This window comes from Zosterops lateralis (assembly GCF_965231275.1).
Source record: "Zosterops lateralis genome assembly, chromosome: 18".
In the NCBI taxonomy this organism is placed as follows: Eukaryota; Metazoa; Chordata; class Aves; order Passeriformes; family Zosteropidae; genus Zosterops; species Zosterops lateralis.
The window spans coordinates 2,103,690-2,128,832 of record NC_139778.1 but is presented as its reverse complement, the minus strand read 5'-3'; the positions used below and the strand labels follow the sequence as shown (position 1 = coordinate 2,128,832).

The 25,143-nt window shown below is 45.8% G+C and overlaps 2 protein-coding genes across 2 annotated transcripts; one reads left to right on the top strand and one right to left on the bottom strand.

Moving 5' to 3' along the window:
- Positions 1-15: 15 nt before the first annotated feature.
- NUP85 (nucleoporin 85) lies at positions 16-10,921 on the bottom strand. The gene is made up of 19 exons (XM_083874568.1): positions 10,859-10,921; positions 10,668-10,761; positions 10,414-10,576; positions 10,036-10,106; positions 9,676-9,719; positions 8,865-8,934; positions 7,703-7,824; positions 7,256-7,390; positions 6,842-6,964; positions 6,396-6,527; positions 5,919-6,025; positions 5,560-5,643; positions 5,320-5,385; positions 4,713-4,864; positions 4,513-4,630; positions 3,118-3,218; positions 1,408-1,559; positions 743-829; positions 16-185 (listed from the first exon to the last, which is right to left on the bottom strand). Exons 1-19 carry the CDS (start codon positions 10,889-10,891, stop codon positions 84-86), a joined length of 1,956 nt encoding a protein of 651 aa, XP_083730694.1. The 5' UTR covers positions 10,892-10,921; the 3' UTR covers positions 16-83.
- Positions 10,922-17,389: 6,468 nt separating this feature from the next.
- On the top strand, positions 17,390-24,919 carry SUMO2 (small ubiquitin like modifier 2). Its single transcript, XM_083874367.1, has 4 exons — positions 17,390-17,547; positions 18,958-19,089; positions 22,100-22,171; positions 23,707-24,919. Exons 1-4 carry the CDS (start codon positions 17,527-17,529, stop codon positions 23,767-23,769), a joined length of 288 nt encoding a protein of 95 aa, XP_083730493.1. The 5' UTR covers positions 17,390-17,526; the 3' UTR covers positions 23,770-24,919.
- Positions 24,920-25,143: the final 224 nt, after the last annotated feature.

Genomic DNA, 25,143 nt, shown 5'->3' with positions numbered 1-25,143 from the left:
ATCTGCAAAACAAAACATTTATTCTTAGAAAAAGTCAGTTTATGTACAGCAAGCCCCAGAGGAAGAGGAACATCCTGCAGTCCTCAAGACCCTTCCACGGTGCCTTCTTTGACAATGACCCGTGCGAGGTTCCGTGCAAGAGCAAGTCTCAGCATTTCCACTTTGGTTGTCTCAACGTCATCGTCCTGGAAGGGAGCAGAGTGTGGGTTAGGGGACTGCACACAGGGATGAGCTGCTGCTAGAGTGTGTAAAGATGCAGGTCAGTGAGAGGTATTTATCTGTTACAGGGACCTCCTAAGAAGAGCAAAAGCTACATTTCCTACTTAATAGCTCAACCCAAGACAGCACTGCCACCCTTTTCATTCCCTGGATGCTGCAGGGCTTTGCATGTCCAGCAAATGGTTCCCTGTTCTGTGCCTGGAATGCTCAGAGCTAGAGCTGCTGGATGGCAACTCTTCATTGCCAATGCAATGTGCAATTATTTATCTTGGAAAAGCATCATGCTCCAGTGCAAACCAAGAGAACTTGAGGAATAGGAGCACTCCTGCACTGGGTTTGTGAATACTTCAGTCTCTTTTTGATGCTTCATTGGACTGCCCTGAACCCAGTGTATCAGTCTCTGGGACTTGGGCTGTCCCTCTCTTATGCCATCACCAGCAATATAAATGCAGAGTTTCCCTCCCTGCCCCTTCCCACAGCCCCTTTTGATTCATTATCCAGCTGTCCTCGGAACTGGGGTTACCTGGAATTTCTGCTTATCTGGATTCCCTGCTGTCAGGTCTTCCAGGCATCGCATCAACTCATAAGTCTGCTCTGCTGAAAATATGACCTGTGGAAATCAAAGTATTTACTGAAAAAGACCAAATTTAAAGACATCACACAAGCTGAGAAGATAATGCATTTGAAAGGAAGAGAATGCTTTTACACTCCCACAGATTCATTCTGACCCCCGAAATCACAGGATCCAAGGATAATTCAGCCTGGATGTGACTTAAGAGGTGTCTAGTGCCACCTCCTGCACCAAGCAGGGTCAGCTATGAAGTCAGAGTGGCTACTCTGAGTCTGTAATTGCTGAATTGTCCTTTTCTTTATGGATCTTAAAGGAAAAACTGTGTTTAGAAGAAAGAAGCACTGGAACAATCTTCAAGTGAAGTACCCAAGGGAGGTAGATGCAGCATGTGCTGAAATTACCAGTGCAGATTAATTCCTCTGCTGTTGTAACAACAGGGAACCAAGCTAAGAGTCAATTTATCCCTTCCTGGGTCCCTGCACGTTCCCACTGCTGGGACACTTGGAACTGCCATGGACAGGTCCTAGGCAGCAGCAGGGAGGGAGGATCACCACCTTGAGCTCCCTTGTGAGGAAAAAAGAAGAGGCCCCTGTGGGGCTGTAGCAGCAGGACCTCACCTCCTTCTGCTCCAGCAGCGGCAGCGCGTCCGTGAGCAGCGTCATCCAGAAGGAGCAGGGCGCGATGTGAGCCGTCATCAGCGTCAGCAGCAGCCGCGCCGCCTCCGCAAACCGCTGCTCCCCGTACAGCCGGTGGAACTCCCGGTACTTCCCTGCCACGGGTGAGGGGAATGAGGCATCAGGGGCTGCTGGGCCTTGGGAGAGCCTCCTGCTCCCACAAAGCCCCTGGCAGAACCACCCCAACCAAAGCAGCCTGCTCTGGAGGAATCTGGTGCATGAAGGAAGGTGACAACAGAACCTCCCTGAAAGGGCAGCCAAACCCTGCTGCTGTTCTGGGGGAGCTTCAGGGTTTGCATCAGCCTGGGCAGTGGCTACTGCTGCCCCATGCTGAGTGTCTGCAGGGGAGCAATGCCCCAGTGGCCTAGAGAGCAAAGAGAATGTCCTTTTTTTTTTTTTTTTTTTTTTTTTTCCAAGAGGTCTGAGGCTGCACTGTCTTCCTTGGTTGTTTAAACGGAAAATAGAATTGCTGTTAATAGGGCAAGTTCTGCATTGGCTAAGAATTAGTGATTAGATCAATATCCAGTATGAGAGAAATGTCTGAGGATGGAAGAGGTGGGGTTCATTCTGTATCCACTACATTGTCATAATACTGGAAGTTAATGATTCTCATTCAAATTCACCTTGACTAATGCTTGAGCTCAAGCAAAGCCATGGGGAAGTTGTCCAGCAAAGGTACACCTTATATCCTAAAAACCCCAAGGAATAAACAGGCAGAAATATTTTCAGACCTTTCAGGATTGTTTAGAAAGAGCAGAAAGGGAAATGGCTTCTCTGGGGCTGACAGTTACCAGATGATGCTGGGCATGCAGAGCTGAGGGATTACCAATTTTGTAAATCATGCTTAGCTTCTAGACCCAACTTAGGATGGCTTTAATGAAGGAAATTCAGTTCCAGTTTTGCAAACTGGACCAAGTGGAAACAGATAAAACTCACTCTCACCCTCCCTGTAAGGGTGGCATCAGGTAGAGGGGAGTCAGTCCAATGCTGACAGCTATTCCAAATTCCTATCAGATTCTGGCCCCTGAAATTGAGATTCCTAACTCACAGCATCAGATAAATCAATTTCCTGTTTTGGTCCATGAATCAAAGGCCACGAGCAGCTGCAGGCAGAGGGGCAGGTTACCAGAGCCTGCCTTGTGCCAGGCAGGAGAAGGAAGCTGTGGCACCTGAAGGAAATGGCTGGAGGCCCTCACTGTCTCTGGGCACAAGTGCTCAGTGACAGGGCAGACACAGGACTCTTGTTCCAGTGGGCTTGACTGGCACACTGAACTCACACACTGGAGACTTTGGAGAACTTGGTAAAGTAATAAAAAAGTCAACATAATTTAAACCAGTGGATTACTCTTCCAATAAGCCCCCTAAGGTAGCATTTTTTAGTATTTCAGAGCCTCTCAAGGTAGTGATACAGTTAGGAAAAAGAAGGAAAGAGAAGTTCAGAGTGTCAGGACTTGGGCCTGTCCTGCTCAGAGCAGAGCAGGAACCTGGTGTGAGGACAGTGGTAAAGGACACCTCTGGTACAAGCTGCATCCCAAACCACATTCACCATTTGCTTTCTCCCCATCACTAAACCAGGAGGTAGCCAGATGGAAGGAAGCACAAATCCAAGTAATTCCATAACAGACCACTGTGGACAGTGCAGGCAGCTCTCACCAAGGAACGTGAGGCGGTCACTGAGCAGCATCGACGGGCCCAGGTTGTCAATGAGGTCCAGGTCAGAGAAACACCCCCTTTCACAATAGTCCTTAAGGAATCTGGGGAGAAAGGGGAACACAAGGAAAGCTTAGAGGGGAGAACATCATCCATTCTGTACCTCCTAATCCCTTCCTAGAAAACTTGACTGTACAGCTCAGTTCCATCTTAATCGACCTCCCCAAGGGTTTCAGAAGTTGTCAAACATTCCCTGGAAGTGACCAAGGAACTGGTGTAATATACATAAAGACACTTCATTAATTCTTCTGTATTCTGTAGTAGTTGAGATCTGCTTTTTAAAAGGAGTAAGGGAAGGAAGGCAGGCAGGAAGCTGAGGCTGGTGGGTGCATAAGTAACACTCCCACATCATAACAAAAGCTCTTGTTTTCTGCTGTGTAAAAAAGTTGATAAGCAGCAGGAAAAACAATGCTAAAAGCTTTTCATCTGTTTTGTCACAGCCTCCATTGTGCTTTCTGCAGAGCTGCTTCCTGTGATGATTTTTTTCATCCTTCTGTTGAAGGAAATGTAGTGATTCCCACTCCCTCAAAAAACAAACAAACAAAAAAAACCCCAAACCTCAGACTAGCAATCCCTTACCACTCCTTTTTCCAGTGTTGAAGACAGAGTGTTGCCTGGCCACTTACCCAGAGTATTATTTCAAAATTATACTCTAAACTATGCAGAGACTGGTCTCTGACTATTTCCAATTAGCAAAATCCACACAACATGGATTTTTGGGGACTACAAAGTATAAAGAGTTGCCAGAGCTTTTGCTGAGACCTGAGCCAAATGTCAGTACTGTCCTCACTTTGATAACAACCCTCCCACAAGGTCAGCAATTTTGAGAGGCTCATACAAAGCTAGGGACATGATAAAACCACTTCTTGATGCAAATTTTTAGTAGAAACAGTCAGATTTTTAGTAGAAACTGTGGCTTAAGGGACTCCCACTGACTTGTTAGGAGATTGTGAGGCGAATTTGATTATAAATAATCTCCTGAATAAAGCAAAAGTAGGGATTATCCTCCACCCAAATCAACCCCCTGGGTCTCTGTCAAACAGCTCTGTCACGGCAAGGGCAGAGGACAGAAGTTGTTAAATGTTTTTTCAAGCAAGGTCTAAGGGGGTTGGACTCTCAGATAAAGCCAATCTGCTTTGTCTCTCAATGTCAGGAAGGAAAACAACACAGAGAAGGCACAGCTGGAGTACTGCAGGGGAGAGCACCTGAGGGTGTTGTTTTCTGGTCCAGAATAAAGTACCTGCCCCACCTGCAGCAGTGGGAGCTTTCCTGGCCCTTGACACAGCAGGCACCTCCCCCTGTCCCCTCCCAGGCTGGGAGCTGCTGGCTCAGCCTCACCGGTCTGAGATGAGGGTGGCAAACGCCGCGTCCTTGGCCCGGATGCTCCAGGACAGGGCAGAGCCCAGGCGGTTGTTCCTCAGCGCCTTCATGGCCATGATCTTACAGATGCTGCGCACTTGGGGGCAAAGGAGGGTGAGAATTAGTGTCAGCAGGTTCACCTGGACCACTGCACAACACTGAGATTGAAAATGCACCACCTTGTTCATGCATCTGCCTCTGCTCACAGATCCTCAGCACCTTGAGGGCCTTCTGCTCCGTGCTGAGCGGGATGCGCTCGATGTGCAGCTCCAGGTACACGCGGCCGTACTCGGGGCAGTGGTCGAAGTAATCCACCCCCAGCTGCCACAGGCTGAGAGAGGGGACAAATCACCACCATTCCAACCCTAGAAATCTTCAATGAGCACAACAGTAAAGCCCCAAGGAGAATCCAAGCCTGCATTAGTAACTGTTAGCTCTGATTAACTTTGTATTCGGTCTTGAAATGGCTTTTCCTTTCTGTGCCGTGCCCTGTAAAATAACTTTGGAATGCCAGAGCTTTGGAATACGTGCAGCTCATAAGAACTGCAGTGCAAGGCACTCAGCACAGTGGCTGTGCCCAGGGCATGAGGAGTGAAAAGCTACAGACAGCTTTTGTCTCCATTCAGGAAGGGAAATGTGCCAATCTTGTACAATCCCTTAGGGACACCCCTGCTGAAATTTTAACAGCAGCTGCTCTTAAGTTTTGCCCATTTACTTCATGAACATGCAGTTATTTATTTTGGCTGCCTCAGTCTGTCCTGTGAGTCATAAAACAGAAGTTGGTACCTGTGATGGGAGAAGAGTCCTGAGGCATACTCCAGCAGGAGGAATTCACGCATATTTGAACCAAAACTGGGTGAAAAGAGAGCAAATATTCAGATATTATTATTTGCATCTCACTGGAAAAATCTGATTACTTTATTTCACAAGTACTGTCAAATTCTGCAACATGTTTTCTTTAGGGATTTTTTTTTCCTCTGAGCTATTTTAATCAGCTTTATTCAAATAATGCAAATAAATACTTACTAGAGATTGTGAGACTGCAGGAGTTTGCAGTGATCCAACAGGTCAGTCAGATGAGCCACAAACCACCAGTTGCTCAGGACAATGCTGCATTTGAAGCAAAAGAAAAAACTAAGCCTAACACTGCCAGGGACTGTATCACGTTTTCCACAGGCATTTCTTACCAATACACAACTCTGTTAATAGTCCAAAGTCTGGCTGCAATGTCTGAGACCTAATGGAATACTTTTAATTGCTGCCAGCTTCACATATTTTTGCTAAATTCTTTGCAAGGATGATCAGGGTTCTGTACCCATACCCTGCGCCAAATACACAGAAGCAATACTGTAGAACTAGAGAATCAAAAATCTTTAAAACTCAACCTGCATTCCTTGATCACTTGATGCATCTCAAATTCAAAGGCTGCCATTAAAATCAGGTCTAGAGGCTCAGGGCTGCTCTCTCCACCCAGGAACAAGTCCATACTAGACTGTGGAATGAGATGACAAGACATGATAAATGCAGAAGCAAGACATTTGTTTGGATGTAGCAGTTATTTTATGGGAAATAACAGACCATAGAGGCTGAACACATTAACAAAAGGGAATTTTCCTAGTTTTAGCATAAGGGAACTGGGAAAACAATTTGCAGGAACAAGACTGGCAACGTTATGTCACTTAAAAGTGGGTCTTCAACAATTATTTGTCAACTTTATCACTCTCCCAGTCCTTTTACAAACTCCAAACAACATCTTACAGGCATGTAGTTGCTGAAAGACTTCTGCCTAAGTTTTTCTTTCAGTGTAGTAACCCCTGTGTGCCTGGAACAGCAGAGAACATTGGAATGGTTGTGTTTCCCACCTGTGCGTAGAAGCGCAGCTCCATTGGCTTCACCGTCGGGTGGGAATAGAGGAGCCGCGTGACCAGGAAGTGATACCAGGTGGTCATGAGCTCCTTCTTCTCCAAAATGGCATCCTCGTCTCCCAGCAGGATCTGAGGGGACAAAAACACAGGAGGAATGCTGCAGACTCAGCGATGGACACAGCTGCACTCCAGCTCTCCAGAGGCATTACTGCTGTTCTGCAAAGGTGAGGATTTATCCAGAATCACATAACAAAGATCTTTCTCACAGCCCAGTTTCCAAATCAGCCTTAAGGCCTTGGACAGGGAGAGAAATCCACCTGCCCAGGCTGGCAAACCATCAACAGAGGACAGGAGACATATTAAAGTTACTTATGGCTACACTGGGCTCCTGAAACCCACATGGATGGATTCAATACTTTCCTTTGTTCCCAGCAAAAACACACCTTGCAGATGGACTCCATGTGGGGATTGGAAGCAAAAGTTCCATCCTGCAGATACCGCTGACATTCCTCATGCCAGTGCTGCCACTTCAGCTCCAGCTCTGTCAGTGTCTGGGTGTTGCTAAGCTGAACAGAGGGAATAAAGGAAACACCAAGTCAAATCACACCAGGCTCTTGGGCCAAACTCACAGTCAGTCCTGATAAAAGGCTAAACATGAGGCTGCCTGTCATCTTTTCTGATTTGTCACCTAACAGACTTTTACCTGAATTGTTGGGTCTTTGGGCAATTCAAGAACACAAATATTGTTTCTGTAAAGGAGTAAGCCTGGAATGTTCTAAAGGGAAACAAACTCTTACAGGGGACACAACCATGTGGCTTTTCCCAATCTACATGAAAAAAACACACTTTTTACGTACACTGGGCACAGGCATTTTCTTCATCAAGTCATCCAAGATTTTGTACATGTTCATGGAGGCAGGATTGGCAGTGGCTTCCTTGGAGAGCAGGTGCCGCGCTTCGTCCATCCGGCCTTGGAGCACAAAGATGTCCACCTACAAAAAACCCCTGTCCATCAGCTCCATGCTGGGCAAGATTATGGATCATCCAGAAAAGGGGGCAGAGGGCCATTTTAACCTTTGATTCAGGCAGGGGAAGTGGAGTTAAAATGTTTAAACTGTAGGCACTGCTAATTCAAGTAACAGCGTAAGGCTTGCCCTCTATGGATCATGAAGGACGAGGATGGGAATGAGAATCATCCTAAAGCAAGCAGACAGCAATGAGGTGTCAGGTCCACCAGGGAAGAGGAACAAAAGCACAGACGTGAATTCCTTTTGTTTAAGACTCTCCCAGGTGGTGATACTCACCACATTCCAGAAGAGCTTGTGCTTGGATGGACTCTCACTGCCCAGGACGTCCCGGACCATGCTGTCCACGTCACACACGTGCAGCCGCACCCAGTCCAGGAGGCGCAGCAGGAGGGGCCCGGCTGTGCAGACACATTTCCCTCTGTCAGTGCCCAGGTGTTGGTTCCCCAGCCACTCTCACACATTTCATAACAGTCTGACATCACTAGATGAGATTGACTGACTGGATTTCCACCTGCCACCCCCAAATCACAGAGCTCCTGAAGCAGAGAGGCCCTGGGAGGTTCCTGTGGCAACATGGTCCAAAACCCAAATTTGAAGAAATAAGTAGTGAGTAATCCAGATCAAAAATCTTGCAATGCCAAGAGACAAATAGAATATTTCTGTTTATTTTAGCATAATTTCATTATTACTAACTGAATAGGAGGAAGAAATTTGGCACTAGGTGATTAATTTAGATTAAGTAATCTATAATTTGTGAATCTCTCCTGAATTCTGGGACTGTGTAAGTAACACATTTGTTTGCACAATAAGATTTCCTTCAAAAATTATTTCCTACTTTAAAATGTCAGTGTAAACAGACTGACTTCAAAAATGGCAATCTAAAGTTAAGGGAGTTCTATCAGAGCTGAGTAAATGTTAACTGGCATCAACACATTTAATGCTTAAAGACATGTTTAGGATTATACATAAAACAGATTGGCAACAACTTCTGATATCCCTTCTCTTCGTAATGTTCTGACAAAGAAACAATTTAAATCACAGTAAGGGAGAAAAGTAGAAGGCAAATTGAATAGCTTGATATAATTCAATATAAAGAAGGCAATTAACTGAGGCAGTGTGGGGGTGCTGGAATAGTATCATAAGTTTCTTAGTTGTAGGTTTGATGTGAATTGGACTTTAACCCTAGCGCGGAACCAAAAACCCACGCGAAGGTACTGTTGGCGTATCACAGCTAGCAGGGCGGCCCAACTGACGCTGAGCTGACCTGAGAGACAGATACGCGAAGCAACAAGGCAGAAGAGGCATTAAAAGGCTTAGAGACACTCTCCATATCTCTAAAACATGAAACTACGACACAATGAATATGATATACATTTTAAAGAAATAAATATGCAAAGAAGAAACCCTTCAGTCTACACCAGGGTAGTTCATGGCTCACCTGTAGCTGCTTCAACAAACAGAATCTCACACAGGTTCCAGATCAGCTCCATTGCAGAGAGAATGGAAACCTGAAGGAAAGCAGGGCCAAATTTCAGAGCTAGTCATTATTCCAGTTGTTTTTTTAACCATACAAAGGCATCTGCTGTCCACAGCAATCAGTTCTTACAGAGAAATATCATACTGACATTTCAGAGATAAAAATTAAAAGACACAGGCCACAATTTCACACTTTTTTTGATCAGAAAACACTGACACTGTGTAATGAAATGCAATAATAATCTGTCACCAGTAAGTAACCTAACTAGTCTTATTTTCGACCTCTCTGCACTTTTAAGACTCAATACAAATATTAAAGGAAGAAAGAACAGCCAATGAAGCAGCACCACTGCAGCTGACAGGACAAAAAGAGCACTCAGCTCTTCCCAGAACACTCCATGGATCTGACAGCTCACCATGAACACCCAGAGATTGCTACAAGGCTCAGGTGCAGCTGATTGGAATCTAAGAGTTTGAGAGCTGAAACACCACAAACTAACTGTGAAACATTTCTTGTCAGCTCTGGGACGACAAAAAAAAAATCACATCTACAATAGCAAATATATTTATGACATGGCAGTGATTTGAGGTGTTGGGCATCTTTATTGTTTTAGAAGCACATTAATTAATTGTTTATTTCCATCTATTCTTGGTCATGAACTGTATCTCATATACAAGGCAGAGTTAAATCTCAAGTGCCTCATGCCACAGTGGTGGCCTGGTGAATTCCCCAGCCAGTAACCCACGTTCAACCTGAGAGGACTGCAGATTACCTGAGTGCTGTACTGGCCTTGCAGGGCAGGGTCCCGGGTCGAAACTGAGGGGGAAAAAAAAGCAAAGTCAAAGAGCAACATATTTACCTTCTGAGCTTCGGTAGCTTTCCATGTATCTGCCACATGAGATATGAAAAGGCTGCAAGTCCCCAGAAAATCAGTTACAATACGGTGGGAAAAAACAGTCCCTGACCAGATTTACAAACCAACTTGGAAATCTCCAGCACGGAAATAAAGTCTTGGTAATTCCTGAAATCTATACATGCTATTGTACAGTAGTTGCAGTAAGATACCATTACAATCCTACTTTCATAATTGCAACTGGTGTTTCCTTTTCCTGCCATAAGAAAATAAACTTACCAGCTGCCTGGTGCATGTCCTCCATGCAGGCTCTTATCACTGACCGGTAGTTTTTACTCACTTGAACCAACCTGCCAAACACAAAAAGACTTTGGTTGGAGGCAGCTGTTGGAATTTCAGTTCTTTGTCCTCTAAATCTTTGCAAGTTTCTCTGCAGCAGCAGCTCCCAGTACCTGGGTGGATCCACCTGGAATCAGTGAGACTGTGCCACACTCTACCAGCGTGGTCATTGGAAGGATTCGAGCCTTGATTTGTAAAATCTCCCCAAAATGGTCACTCTTTCTGCCCCGCTGCTGATTCCAGAGGCGGTACAAGCAGCCTGGCAGGCGGCACTCGCCTCACCGGGGGCGTCTGTCACCCTCCTCCCCATCCACTCACTGCGCCTTCCGCGACTTCCCCGCCAGCTCCTCCTCGCTCCGCTGCAGCCCCATGAAAATCCCGTGCGACTCGTTGAAGAGTTTCCGCAGGGTCTGGATGTAAATGTCCTGATCTCTGCGGACCACGAAGACGCGGGAGGAGCTCGGCGCTCCATTCTCGGTACCTGCAACAACAGAGCCCGTCAGCGCCCGCCCGGCCTCACCCGCAATGGGGACGGGCACGGAGAGCGGCCCAGCTCCGGGAGCGGGACTCACCAGCGCGGCCGAAGAGGGTCTCGCACACCAGAACCTCCGCGGGGCCCCAGGCGAAGCAGAGCTGCCGGGATGAGGAGTCCGCGCCTGGCACCACCTGTGAGGGGACGGTGTCGGTCAGCGGCGCCCAGGCCCCAGCCCTGCGCCCCCGGCCCTGCACCCCCGCCCATCCCGCACCGCCCCCGGCCCCGCACCACGAGTGGCGGCTCCGCGTCCGGCTCGTCCATGGCGGCGGCTGCTCCCGCTCCCGCTCCCGCCCGCCGCGGCCCCGAGGCCCCCCCGGGCTGCCCGCGCCGCCGCCTGCGCGTCCCGAGCCCCGAGCGCCGCGCCCTGCCCGGCCCGGCCCCGCTGCCCCCGCGGAGCCGCCCCCGGGGACGGGAAGGGACGGGCAGGGAAAGCGGGTCCCCGCCGCGTCGGGACAGGCACCGCCGCTCGCCCCGGAAGCGCCGCCCGCTGCCGAGGCCCCGCCGGGGCGGGACGGGCCCCGCTCCGCCCCCGGCTGAGCTGCGGGCCCTGAGGGCTCCGGGCGGGCGGATGGACGGACAGGCGGACAGATGGGTGGATGGATGCAACCCCATCACAATCTGCCTCATTTTCTTGTCAGAACAGATTCGGTGCTGCGTGGGAGCATCTCTGGCCCTGGGTTTGTAGCGCAGGGATGTAGTTGGTCAGTCAGCGTTCACAGATTCACCGAATGGGTCAAACTCAGGTCCCAGCTCCCTGCTCCAGCAGGCCCATCCCAGAGCAGATGGCACTGGATTGTGTCCAAACAGTTCTGGAATATCTCCAGTGAAGGAGACCCCACACCCTGTCTATCTCTGTTCAAGTGCACAGTCACTCTCACAATGTTGTTTTCATGCTCACTTCATTGACCAATGTCTCTGAGGCATTGAAGACTGTAGTCAAAATAGATAGTGCTGAGATAATGTAGCTAGGACTTCCCTTTTGCTAACAGAAGCCAGACTGAAGGAACTGATAAGGAACTGATAAATCATGAGAACTGTCAAACTAGGGCTTCTGCATCCTGAATAATCAATAGACCCTATGAACACAATACAATCATAAATCAAACAGTCCTGGGAAAAACAGGATTTAGCTGTCACAAACACTAAAGGTTAAAAAGTCAGAGCTGAGGAAGACAATCTTACTTCATCATTTTGGGACCCCACCCCATTAAAAAGACCACCGACCCATTTCAAAGAACAAACTACACATGCTTGATGGCTTTTTGGGTTAATTACCATACGAAGCGGGGAATGGGAGGTATCAGAACTATGAATATGCATTTGTAGTTTGTGTATTCAATACTCCTGAAAATAAAAGGCCCTGTGATGATCTGTAAATTGCGCGTGTGTTTCTGAGAGCTATCCCGCACGCTGCCCGGCGTCGTAATAAACATACACTTTCTAACTTTAAACTGTTAGAGAGTCTTTGTCCGTCATAGTTGGATATTGGTATTAGATCAATGTCCATAGTTTTTTAATAAATCATCTCCTATTTCTTTATGCATTCCAAACGCATGCAGGTAGAGAAGCCTCTGGGATGTTGGAAGTGACGCTCTGTGGAGCTCTTGGCCATTGATAAAGCTGAGGAATTATACCTTGTGCTTTGACCAGTGAGTTGTGTGCAGGTTGGGGAAGGACATGTAATGAAGCAGGATCGCAGCTACAACTCCCACTGTGCCCCACTCACTCACTCCCTTATTTTGCAGGAGGAGGCCAATATCCCCTGGACACTGGGTAGAGGTGCCCTCTGAGGTTGCTGGAGGCTCATCACCTTTCTGCTAACACTGGGAGCTCACCTACCATTGGTATTCAACTCTAACGTGGTGTGATAAAACAGTAACAGCACCCTGTTCTTCTCCTTCCATTCTGCTCTCCTTCCCACTTCTGTGTACTCCTCACTTTCTGCCTGTGCTAACCAAATAACCAAATTCTTCAGCAATACACTTTTTAAGACAAGTATTAGCAGTGCTGCTTTGTTGGTCTCACAGCTGGAACCAGTCTCTCTTAAGTTGGTACCTTCCAGGACACTCACTAAAAATTAACTTTTCAAGATAATGTAAATCATTTGCTGTCCTTGTATGACAAATGCTGCAACACTCCATAGCTAAATTGCCCCTTTTTTACTTATCATCTGCTGCATCCATCATTTCCAATAAAAATAAAGCCAGCAGTTATCTCTGGGAAGAGCATGTCATGTAACCAGTCATGCTGAGAAAAGGAAGTGGTGTCTGTTCAAGTCAAAAGGAATGAATTTTTGCAGGTAGAACAAATTAAATACTTAGAAAGCCGCTTGAGAAACTGAAGACTCATCAATTTTAAACCCCTCACCATTTATCATGGGTAAGGGTCTGTGTTTTATTATTTGAGGATGTGCCTGTATTTGAATCCCTGCTGTAGAAAGCTAAATTCACCTATTGTCTAACACAATGGTGCTGCTCTGTGCTGCAGACTTCTGAGGATGTTAGTGGGCATTCCTAGATCCAAAATACCATTCCAGACATCACTAAAAGGCTCTTGATGCAAATCAAAGCCTTATGTCTAAAATCCCAGGAGTACAAGGCCTCCTGCCACTGTTCCTCAAGGCTAAGGTGATGCTTTTATAACTGCAGCAGTTTCTTGTAAGTGGCAGAATATATTTAGAATATCCATGTAACACTGTGTGGGGATCCACCATGGAGGAGGTGGATCTAGGAGTGGGACAGTGTCCTCTGTTGCTCCCAGGGCCATCTGTGTAAAGAGACACTGAAAGTTGGAACTCTTTGATCTTCTCCTGCTGTTTCTTGGCACACAGTGTCCACTTTGCTCACTCCCTAAAAGTGTCAGAGGTTTTTCATATCCGCAGCATCTGTTGTTCTGAAATGGATGATTCCTGGGGAAATCATCTTGGGAAAGGTGAGTTTTAGTATGAAATCTTGACATTTTTTAGTCCTCTTGAACACTGGCTGGAGCTCTGCTCATATCTAGAAGGGAAACCTTCCTGCTCAGCTCTCAAGAGGCTTCTGTGCCTCTCCAGTCCATATAATTGAGCAACACTGGGAATTTCCATGTCAGCGTGGAACTTCACATTGCTCAGAAAGGCTTTGGAGTACAGGCTGTGGGTCCAGCAAGGAAAGCAAAGAGAAGTTGTGTGCTTTACAGTCAGGAGGGAAAAAAAAAAAAAAAAAAAAAAAAAAAAAAGGTCTGATGAGGATAGGAATCCTACCTTGTGAAATAGGATGTTTGGAAGCTATTTGGGGAACAGAGGGAACGATCAGCATCATGAACAGGGTAGGCAAAGCACAAGCAGGGCTGTAGGCAAAAGGTATTTTCTATTCCCAGGGCTAAGACAGAATTAATGAAGAGCAAAGCCTGAGTAAAGCCTCAGACCTGCAGGGTCTGATCCAGTAAACCAACACACTTGTTCACACCTCTAAATTACTGTTTGCTTTTGGTTCTTGCCTTGGACTCAGTGCAAAATAACACCCCATTCTAAAGGGGCTGGAGTTCTTTTTGTAGGCTAATGCTTGCTGATGTGCAGGAGCATACACCTTCTGCCTGTGGCTGCTTTGTTGTCAAAAAACTTAATGTTCTAAAATCCCAGCATGAAGGGCATATAGATGGAATGCCTGTGTTCCCTGCCCTCTTCATTAGAGGGCGGAGAATTAAGCCAAAGAGCACTGCAAAATCTAGATTTCTTCCTTATAAAACTGCAGTACAAGAATGAAACAAAGCATGGAAATATTTTAAGAAACAACACGTGGATTTTTTTTTTCTCCCAGAGATGGAATTTCTCAGGAATTCTCACTGTGACGCTTCCCCACTCACTTCCACTTGATGCATTGAAGAGGAGGAGCTCGGAGGGACAAAAAGCTTTGCTTTGCTCCCCTCTGCTGTAGCCCAGACCCTCCTGCAGGAGTGGGGCCTTTGTAGTTCCCAGTGTATTTTCTCTCCCCACTGCTCGCTCCCAGTGCTGCTGCCTGACCAGTTTCTTTGCAGGTTTTAGCACTGATTACTGTCAGCTCCAGTTTCTCAGAGTTCCCGCTGTTGCTATGTAAAAAGAAAAGCCACACAGACATGAGGTTTGTAGAGACCTGCTCTGTGATTTGGAATCTGTGTGATTGGTAGTGAGGCCAGTGCTGGTGTAGCTGAAGCTGTTTTCAGTCTTTCTGAGCACGTCTAACTCCCATATGTTCTCATAAATTCTAGAGTATTTTCCTGTCCTTTTTAGCACATTTGTTCTATTTGTGATGCTGCCTTAACGTGTGTCTCGCTTGACACCATTCCTGCCTTCAGTTCTTTCATGCCACGCTCAGGCCTTGGCCAGTTTCATCCCACCTCCCCAAAAACTCCTCCTGGACCTGTAGCACAGGGATATTCAAGGAGGAAGGGGAAGAAGTGACAAAAACAATATACAACAGGACCATCAAGCCCCATGATGCCCTTCTTCACACTTCTCTGTGATGTTGCATCATCTCTAAAAACAGAACTTAAAGGCCACTGGGAATCACAACTCATTTTTTGTTCTGTGAAGCACCCCATGGCTTTGGAGTTTTGCATTAAAAAGCCATGGATGAGATAGAAGGGTGGGGATTAAGGTGCTTTGTTTCCTTGTTCTCACTAGTAGTTCTACTTCTTAGTGGTGATGATGGACTTGAGAAGGTCCAAACCAAGTGGCCCATTGCTCTTCAGAGCTCAAATGAAAGGAGAAGGGACATCATAAGGAGCCTGAGGCATCACAATGAAGGGGGATTTGGGTAGAAGCACATGGTCATCCCCAGCCAGGTGCTTCTCACATCCCAGTACCTTAAACAAATAGAAAAATAATAGCATGAATAATCAAACACAGCAAAACCAGGCAGGATCAACTGATTGATCTTTTGATGATAAATCAAGTAAATTGACACAGGTAGGAGTGGAAAGCAGAGCTCAAAAGAGGATCTTGTTTGAGTCACTGTCACAATTTGAAAAAACATCTGTTGCCTTCTTGGGTCAAACAGAACACTTCAGTGCCTGGGATTTTTTCAGAACTGAGTCATTAAGAGTCTTCAGGGGGAGTAAAATACTAAAACAAAAAGGTTCTATGAAATTTCAGGCTAAATTTTGGACTACAATGGATGGTAAAAGACTTCACTGCTCATGTTTTGTGGAAGCTCAGGTGGCTGCCTGGGCCATCCTTCTGCCACAGGCAGGGCCATGGCTGTGCCATTTTCTTAACTGGAGACTTGAATAAAGGTGTGGCATCAGCTTTCTCTGCCCAGTGGGTGTTACTCTTCTGCAATTTCCAGAAAACTGCAGTGAAAAATCCAATCTGTGCTCAGAAGGATGGAGCTGGAATGTGAAGTAACATGACAAAGGCAGAGGAGAGGGACCAGAACTGACAGCAAAACACGTCTGCAGCTCTGCCCATAAGTGAAGTGTCTCTTCAGTCAATATTTCACTACATGAGCAGTTTATTCTGGACAAGGAACATGTCTGAAATGGTGCAGAAAGTTTTGTCCTGCCAGGAGCAGGGGGTTTGTGACCACACGGCCACCTTGGTGTCACCCAGAGTGTGACACAGAGTGTTCCCACACAGAGCAGTGCCAGTGTGGAGTGATGGACACCTGGAAAATCCATCCATGGGGGATTGATAGGGATCATTCTTTGTGGTGTTTCTTTTCCATCTATGTGATGTAGAGAAGTATTTGACAAATGATGGTGGTGAGTGTAATGCTGATGAAAAAAGGCACAGGAACCATTTTGTGTGAATCTATGAAATCTCTGGAGTTATCCAAGATTTCCTCCTCCCTTCCATTGGGATGAATTTGAAGAAGTCACATAGTTGGTAGTGTATCCAATAGTGTATAGTGTATATATGTAATTTATGTAGTGTAATTGTTGGGGTGCTGCAGGTGCTCGGTTCCCTCACAGAGGTGGAATCTCTCCCAGGACAACTCCCCTCACAGGGACAGTGCAGGATTTTGGGGGACTGCCCTGCTATCAGTGTCCTCCGGAACAGCGAGGGGCACAAATAGGAGGGAGAGATTTGATGAGGCCGAGACGAGGGAGATCACAGAACCACAGGATCCATGAGGTGGGAAAAGGCCTCTGAGATCAGCGAGTTCAACCTGTGCCCCAACACCACCTTGTCGGCCAGCCCATGGCACTGAGTGCCACATCCACTCTGCCCCTAAACACCGCTGGGGACAGGGACTGCACCACCTCCGGGGGCTGCCCGTTCCATCGGGCTGGGGTGGCCACGGCAGGGTGTGTGCACAGAGCACCGTGTGAGGGAGGCGCTGAAGGGGCACTGAGGGGACCTGTGGCAGGCGGCCCAGCGGCTTGGAGGAGATTTTAGATCTGAGGGGCCCAAGGATGCTGGGAATGGCCAGGCGAAGTCGTGTTCGGGAAGGGCGCGGTGCGTGAGGCGCGGTGTGCGAGGCGCGGTTGGGGCGCTGAGGGCGGCCTGGCGGCCATTTTGCGAAGGACAATGCCCGCCGCGCGGGGCGGGGCGGGAGCGCGCGCACGCAGCGCGCACGCAGAGCGGCCGCGGGCGCGCGCGCCCTTCCCCGCCCGCCGCCGCCGCGTTATGTAACGGCCGCGGGGCGCGCGCGCGCTCCCCCCGCCCCCCCTCCCTCCCGCCCGGCCCTGCCCCGCCCCCTCCCCGCGCGCCGGGGCCCAATGGGCGGCGGGAACGCGCCCGGGGGGGAGGGGAGAGCGCGGCGGGTGCGCGCGCGCACGGGGCAAGGCGCGGCCCCGCGGCTGTGCGTGCGCGCTCCCGGGCCCCCCCCGCCTTCCCCTCTCTCTGTGTACCTCTCTCTCCCTCTCTCCGCCGCGCTCGGCCGGCTCTGCCCCCCCTTTGTGCGCGCTCCGAGCCGCCCCCGCATCGCCGACTCGCCATGGCCGACGAGAAGCCCAAGGTGAGGCCGGCGCGCTCCGCAGCTCCCGCCGCCGCGCTCGGCCCCTCAGGCGGCGGCTCCGGCCCGCAGCCCCCGCGCCGCCTTTGCGCGCCATTTTCCTGCGCGGGTGGGGGGGCGCCGAGACCGCGGCTCCCGGGGCGGGCGGGGGATCCCCGGGGAGAGGGGGAGCGAACGCGGGCCGCCTTCCCGCCCTCCGCGGGGAGAGAGGCAGGTCTGGAGGCGGTTTTTGCTGCCTTCCTCCTCCTCCTCCTCCTCCGCGGCCGCAGCATCCCCGCCGGCCTCCTCGGCGGCCGCTGCCCTCACGGTTCCCTCACGGCTCCGGCCCCTTTGTGCCGCTCCGGCCCCGCCGGGGGCCGGGGGGGCTGCGGGGGCTCCGCTCCGCTCGGCAGGAATTAACAGAGGCCGCCGGGCGGTTGGCGGCCTTTTTTTTTTTTTTTTTTTTTTTTTTTTTTCCTTTGCGCCTTTTTTTTTTTTCTCCCCTCACCTCTCCTTCCTTTTTTTTTTTTTTTTTTTTTTTTTTTCCTCTTTCCCTCCCCCACACGATTTACACACCGAGTTGGAAGTGGCGGAGGGCGCGGTGCCGCGCGCGGGCTGACACATGGCGGGACCCGGCCCCAGGAAAAGAGGGAAAACAAAGCTGGAATTGGGGAATTGGGGCACCCCCGGCCCGGGGCAGCCCCGATCCCCGTCCCCCTTCCCCCGGCCCGGCCACAGCACGAGGGACCGAGCTGGAAGTTGATCTCCGCACCGCAGTTTTCCGCTCCGAGAGGGTCGGGGCTGCTTGATGTGGAGTTATTTTATACGTTTCTTTTAAGAAGACGACTTGGGCCGCTTCTGATTTTATCACGGTTTCAAATATAACCCTTTAAAGTGTCTGGAAAGTTGTTTTTGTTTTTTTTTTTTTATAATGAGGACGTCAAACGGTAGGAAAAAGTTTAAGATGCAATGAGAAAGAGCCTTGCTGCTGGTTGGGATCACAGTTATAACACAAATCAGCTATAACGGATCGTAGTTATTACACAGGTAGCTTAGGTAACTTAATTCCTTTCGGTGGGAACACTGGTGTTGCATATTGTTGTGTTTTTGATAGAAATAACTTTTTTTTTTTTTTCTTTTGAACGCCTGGCCTGGTAAATTCTTCGTTGCTAAATTTCCAGTCTGCAGAGTGACAGCTCATATCAGGATTTTTTTTTTTTAATGTGGCTTTTTTTCCTTTAAATTTTCAACCGAAAAGTGCTGACCTTTATTCCCTATTTCAAGGTTTCAAGTCAGTAAACAGCTTTAATATCTTTATTTCCTCCTTTTTAATAACCTGTTGCACTTTGGTAAAATGTTAACTTCTTGTTTCATACCTTTTTTTTAAAAAGTGTTGGTTATTTTTATTTTTTTTTTCTTTTATTTCCTCTACAGGAAGGAGTGAAGACTGAAAACAATGACCACATTAATCTGAAGGTGGCAGGGCAAGATGGGTCTGTGGTGCAGTTTAAGATTAAGAGGCACACACCACTTAGTAAACTAATGAAAGCCTATTGTGAACGACAGGTATGATCCCAGGAGAAACGTGTCTGGGGGAGAGCTGCTCTCCACAGGGATAGAGGAACACAGTTAAAGTCTGAAAACTTAAGTAAATATGCAAAATGATAGAGATGGAACAGAAACTAATTGTGCTGTGGGAAGTGTATTGTCCTTGGGGTCTGTTAGAGGGTAGACTGAGAGGGTTGTGGCAGGAAATGGGTGAAATAAAGATCCGTTGTCATCTATGAAATCTGCATTTATAGGTGGAGGCTTCTGTGAGGTAACAGCTGCTCTGCTGCTCAGAAATATTAGTGGAGAAAGGGTGGGTTTGGGGTGAACTTAGGGGAGAGAGAGTTAAATGATAATCAGGGAATTTTATGGCTCTGAGTAACTTCTTGGACTGGTCATTGACTTCTGATCAGCTTCATTGTACTGAGGTGAGAAGGTACCTTGAGAAGGAGCTTGTACATTTAATGATGAGCTTTGTTTTTTCTCTTGTGCCCTGGTTGACAAATGAATCTTCTGAGAGACAAATACACTCCTGTATTTGCTGATGTGGTGGCAGCTGCAGCCAGTCTGTGAAGCTGCAGGCAGCTACTGCAAGTTTTAAAAACACCTGTTTGAGCAGAGCTGTGGAACTCCTCCTTCTGAAGCTCCTGATAGGGAAATTTTGTCTCTGTTATCCATGATTTTTTTAGTGACTATCTGCTTTTAAAAGGCTCTAGCTCTACAAAAGTGCTCAGAATTTGTGAGTTTTTAATTTTTTAAACGATCAATATTCAAAAATACTATTGCATAAAGTAAAGTCAGTATAAGATCTTGGTGCAGCTATTTCATCACCAGGAAAAACCCCTGTGATTCACATATAGAGAGTGATAAAACCTCTTAAGTTTACCCTGTGCCACAACAGAATAAGAGTAAAGACAGGAAAAATCAGCTCTTGCTGAACATGTGAATATGTTCTTGTGTGAATGTTCTGTGGAGAAATCAGTAAATGTTGGAAGCTGTGAGTTTATTTTTCCTACCTCACTCATACAAACTCTTGTTCTGCTTTGCAAATCACTCTGTTGCTTTTTCCAGTCGTAGAGTGCAGTTATATCTGTCTTTTAGGGAATTTGAGGGTTGGTTATTTGTCTATAAAGTCCTGGCATGTAAAATTTTTAAAGTATCATTCATTCTTAGTTACTTTGAAACAGGCAAAAGTACAATTCCAAATTGTCTTAGATGGCCAAAATGTTTACTCTGCTTAAAGAAAAACAAAACCCAAGCCAGCAAAAAAAAAAATCTCCAGGTATCAATTGATCAATTGGAGGGAAAAAAATCAGTAAATCTTAAGAGTGGGAGACATTTTCTTCTGATCTCAGTTTTAAGCTAACAAGTATCCAAAGAATATTTTTTTTTGTCGATAGAGATTTGGTTTTACGTGTTTACTTCTGAAATTTTGCTTATAAACATTTATTCTGCATGTCTCTACAAGTTAGATTTTATTAATGTGTTTCTTTACCTAAACCAGGTACACCCCAACTTAAATCCTTAAACTGTGGATTTAGATTTCATTTTGGAGAGGTGGTAGAGAACTTGGCAGCTCTGAAGGATGATAATCATGTGTTGTGTGTAGTAGATGGAAAATGGAAGTAACTAAACTTAAATGATCTGTTGAGCAGATCAGGACTATTTGTGATTATTTTAAGTGGTGAAAAAATCACCCATGGATCATACTTCATGTTTTGTGGACACTAAGCTCACCAAAGAACAGTTTTTCAGTATGTTTTCAGCTTTTATTTAGCTCCTAAAGTTGTAATGAACCTGGAGAAAAAACAACACTCTGGGAATAGGAAATGCATGTTTCTTAAAAGAAAAGTCAGAGAAAGGGGCTCAAAGCAGATGTTGCTGTGCAGAAATGTGTTCCTGCCATGAGACTGAGCCCCACACTTCCCTCAGACCAGCTGATGTTCTCAGTGAACACTGCAGTGTCTTGGTCATGCTGGGGAAGGCATTTTGCTGTGAACCATAAAGTTAATTAAAAAAAATTTACTCACATTTATTAAAATATTTTTCCTGACAAATCTACTCCTCAGAAATAATTACTACATTGTTTTCTGTTCTGTGTGACATCTGTGCCAGGCTCAATGGAGGCTTCTCTTCTAACTCAGAGATGCCAAAGCATGAGCCTGCAATCCATTGGATTGGCTTCAAAACCAGATTGGGCTCTTTGATATTTAGATACTGTGGAGAGAAAAGTTTGTATCCCCAGATGCCCCTGACCTGCCTTTTGCAGAATGTGGGGTGCTGTAAAATACCTTGGAAAATTCACTGGTGATTTTGGAGCTGATGTTATCAGTAGGAGAGGTTGGTTGTTACTCCCAGGTTATATTTTTCAGTCTTTTGGCTCAGGTGAAAATGAGATATTCTTCTAGGGATGGAAAAGGTCAGCAAGATGAGTGTTGTGTGTTAGAAATGCTTATCCAAAACACTGGCTAATTTCTGGAAATAGAAAATTCCTTTATTTTTTCCACCTGTGCATGGAAGAACTTTTGATATATCGATTTCTTTATAATAGGAATTGGAGATCAAAAAGTTCCCATCTCTTACTCTTTGCTGCTGCAGACTAATTTAGCTGTTGCATTGCTGGAAGAAATATTCTAGAGCACCTTTATTTCTGGAGAAGATCAAAAAGGAGTGTTGAGTGTCACTGTTGGACATTTGTCACCTGGAGTGTTGCACCTGGTTTTTAAGTGAATTGCTCAAAAGCACAATAAACCTGGTGGTCTTTGGGGTGCAGCAGAAATGGCTTTATTTTAACTCAGTCAGTGGGGGCACTGTTGCTTCTCATGAGTTGTTGGACACAATGCAGTGTTTAATGCAAAACAGATTGCAGGGATTTGGAGTGAAATGCCTAAAAGTCAGGGCATGAGGGAAGGACAGAATCTCTGGTGGCTTTTAATGATGGTGCTGCCATTAGTAACAAGTTCAAGACTAAACTACTGAGACTTCTGCACCAGATTTATTTCCCTTTGTGTTGCTTCTCTTTGTCCAGGGGTTGTCAATGAGGCAAATCAGATTCCGGTTCGATGGGCAGCCAATTAATGAAACAGACACACCTGCACAGGTAAACTGCACAACCAAGGCTAAAGAAATACTTGAAGTTTGCTGCAGGAGCTGATGCTTCTGTTTCCTATCAAATAGTTATGTAAATGTGTATATTACTGATAAAACTGGATTTTTTTACAATTATTTTGGTGTAACTCGTTTAGGATAATTAGAAACGGAGTCCAGGACTTTATTTAGTGTTTTGAATAAAAAATCTGTGTCACTGTAATAATAAAACAGAAAAATCAAGTACAGTGTAGAGATGGTGAGTCCTGTAAAACTTCTGCTTTATTGATTCATGGCTCTGAGATAGAGATGGTAAGTTAAGAATTGAGGTTTTCTTGAAGCAATGGCTTTATTTTTTTGTATAAAAGCTTGCCAGGATGTTATCAGAGAGATCCTGTTTGCAAGCTTGCATTTGTAATACAAAAGTAATTTTCTGTTGTTTGTAATCTGAAGCTGTTTCAGCAGCATTGAATCAATGAATATGGTGAAGTTTGGGTTGTCTCTTAACTGTTTGAATGAAGGTAATTCCAAGAACAGAATGGTTCCTTGTGGCTCTGGAGCATTTTTCTGTCCTGCTCCACAGAGCTGTATTTAACCAGCCTGGACAAGTGATAGTTTTATCTGCTGTTCAGAACCACTTGTAATGAAATAATGGACTTCAGTTTTTAATTCTGAATTCTCCAAGCTGTTGCTTCAAAGGTTGTGCCTCTTGTGGCCTCAATGTATGCAACTTTTTAATTTGCAATGCTGATAATTGAGGCAACAGGATGGTTTTTCTTTCCATCCATGTTATGCTGAAGCTCAGGATCAGTATTTTTATAGCTGTGGTAAATGGCATAGACCAGTTTGATTTCCTGAGCAGCAGCTGAGTCTGTTCAGAAATAAAACTTGAATTAGTTACAGTAGCACCTTCAGTTTTGGTACAGATTTTGTCAGTAGGTGCCATTAACATCCCAGGAATATCAACTGTAAAAATTAGGGTGAAAAAAGAGAATGATATTAATGAAGTATTGCTGTTCTTCACTGGCAGTTGTTACATGCAAAGTGTTTTTAATTTTTTTTTTTTTGTGATTGCTGGTCCTTGGTTTTACTGCCTGGTTGTGCAGAGGCCTTAATTCCAGTCTGGTTCCCCAGTGCTGCAGCCATTTGAGCAGCAGCAGCCAACTGGAATTGTGGCAATGTTCTAAGGTAAACTGAGGGAGTAAACAGGAGAACAAAGGTGCAATGGCAAAACAGGCAACAGAAATCAAATATTATAAATCTGTTTCTTAGGAGTCACACACTTTACCCTGAAGTTAGTATTAGAATTAATTCTAGGACAATAGTTATCAATTGGCATTTTTTTCCTGTGGAGTTTCTTTGCTTTTGAGTTAGTGAGTTTTGTTAAATGTACAAAGGGCTGGTGGTGGAGGGGAGTGGGGCTTCTCTGGTTAAGTTGCATAAAAAGTGAAGATAAAGTCAGGAACTGTAAGAACAACCCAGGCTGCTGCAGAGATATGAGAAGAGTTGAAAGCCTTTTTTTTTTTTTTTTTTTTTTTTCTGCTGTAGTTGGAAATGGAGGATGAAGATACAATTGATGTGTTCCAGCAGCAAACAGGAGGAGTTTACTAAAACAAACACACAAAGAACCTGCTACTTTCCTCTCCAGAACTGTGCTCCCACAGGCGACACTTCACAATTAGAAAAATGAGACTTGGTTCAGCCACATCCTGACTACTGCAGTATAGTTTTCTCTCTTCTCTCTGATTTTTTTTTCTTATTCCTTTTATTGTACATAAAGTAACTGGTGATGTGCACAGACATAATGCATATTTTTTTTTTTTAACTAAATGGCCAATGGTATGTTTTGATCAACATTTAATGGAGATGGGGTGGGGAAACAAACTGGTTCTGTGAAAATGCCCCTCTCTCCCATAGTGGCATGCTCCTTCTACTTTTACAGAATCACAGAATAAGCCGAGTTATCTTTATATTCCAGTAAGTTATTTTGCTCTCACTGTTCAAAAACAAAAACCTTGCATACCTTGTTTGATTGGATAATTTCAATGTTTTTCTTTTATCATTGTAAAACCAAGGGCAATTTTATAACTTTTTTGTACGTAGCTGTTACATGTAGAGCAATCTCTGTCTAAGTAGGGGTAAATTACTCTTTAAAAAAAAAAAGGAAAAAAAAATCCTAGATAGTTTTCCCTTCAAGTAAAACGTCTTGTTGTTTAAATAAACTTCTTGTTTAAAATAACTAGTTTTCTTTCTTTTTCTGTGGAGTAGTGTACTCAGCACCTGTATTTCTTTCTCTGCAGCACTTTAGGCTTCTCAAATCTCAGCTTTCTCTGTGGTAAGCAAGCAAAATCCCCCTTGTCTAGGCAGAAGACTGTTGGAAAAGGAAAAGCTTCCTTGAGACCTGTCAGTCAGCAGTTGAACTGGAAATAGAAGTCAGCTTTCTCTTATTTTGATTTCTTTTTAATTTTTTGTGAATGTTCTGATAAGCCAAATCTGTTTGATTAATCAAACTGCAAAATACTGAACTACTTAGTAATGCCTTTGGGTTGAGTTCTTCTTTTCAGTCTTTAATAGAAGCATCAATATTGTTGTTGCAGTAGTTTATTTAAGACTCTGTATTTGAATGCCTATTGATGTAAACATTAAGTTAAAGAGAGCAAATAATTTCATTAACCGTTCAGTTTACCATGGTATCAAATGGGAGCTGCTTGGAAATGTAAAGCAAAAATAAAAAATTGAGTTCTGTTTTTGGGTGTATTTAGCTATGGTGGTGGAGATTCCAAGCTCTGCTTTACCCCACTCTGCTGTTCTGCTTGGAAGAGGGAAAGAGGCTGGAAGTCCTGAAGGGAGATGCAGTGATGGGGGTGTTTTTCAGAATTGTTTTCCACAGTTCTTGAGTTCTTTGGGGAGCTTTTTGGGGGAAGTTAAGAGGTTGGAGTAAAATCCATGGACATTCATGAAAGATTATATTCCTGTCAAATCCAC

What these genes read in the sequence shown, in the direction of transcription:
- NUP85 (XM_083874568.1), bottom strand. Translation starts at nt 10,891, where the DNA reads ATGGACGAGCCGGACGCGGAGCCGCCACTCGTG. An exon ending in AGAAAATGCCTGTGCCCAGT is followed by an intron (nt 6,965 to 7,255) that starts GTACGTAAAAAG and finishes CCCTCTGTTCAG; the next exon opens with CTTAGCAACACCCAGACACT. An exon ending in CGCTGCTGGAGCAGAAGGAG is followed by an intron (nt 830 to 1,407) that starts GTGAGGTCCTGC and finishes TGATTTCCACAG; the next exon opens with GTCATATTTTCAGCAGAGCA.
- SUMO2 (XM_083874367.1), top strand. Translation starts at nt 17,527, where the DNA reads ATGGCCGACGAGAAGCCCAAG. An exon ending in TGGCCGACGAGAAGCCCAAG is followed by an intron (nt 17,548 to 18,957) that starts GTGAGGCCGGCG and finishes TTTCCTCTACAG; the next exon opens with GAAGGAGTGAAGACTGAAAA. An exon ending in AAACAGACACACCTGCACAG is followed by an intron (nt 22,172 to 23,706) that starts GTAAACTGCACA and finishes TTTCTGCTGTAG; the next exon opens with TTGGAAATGGAGGATGAAGA.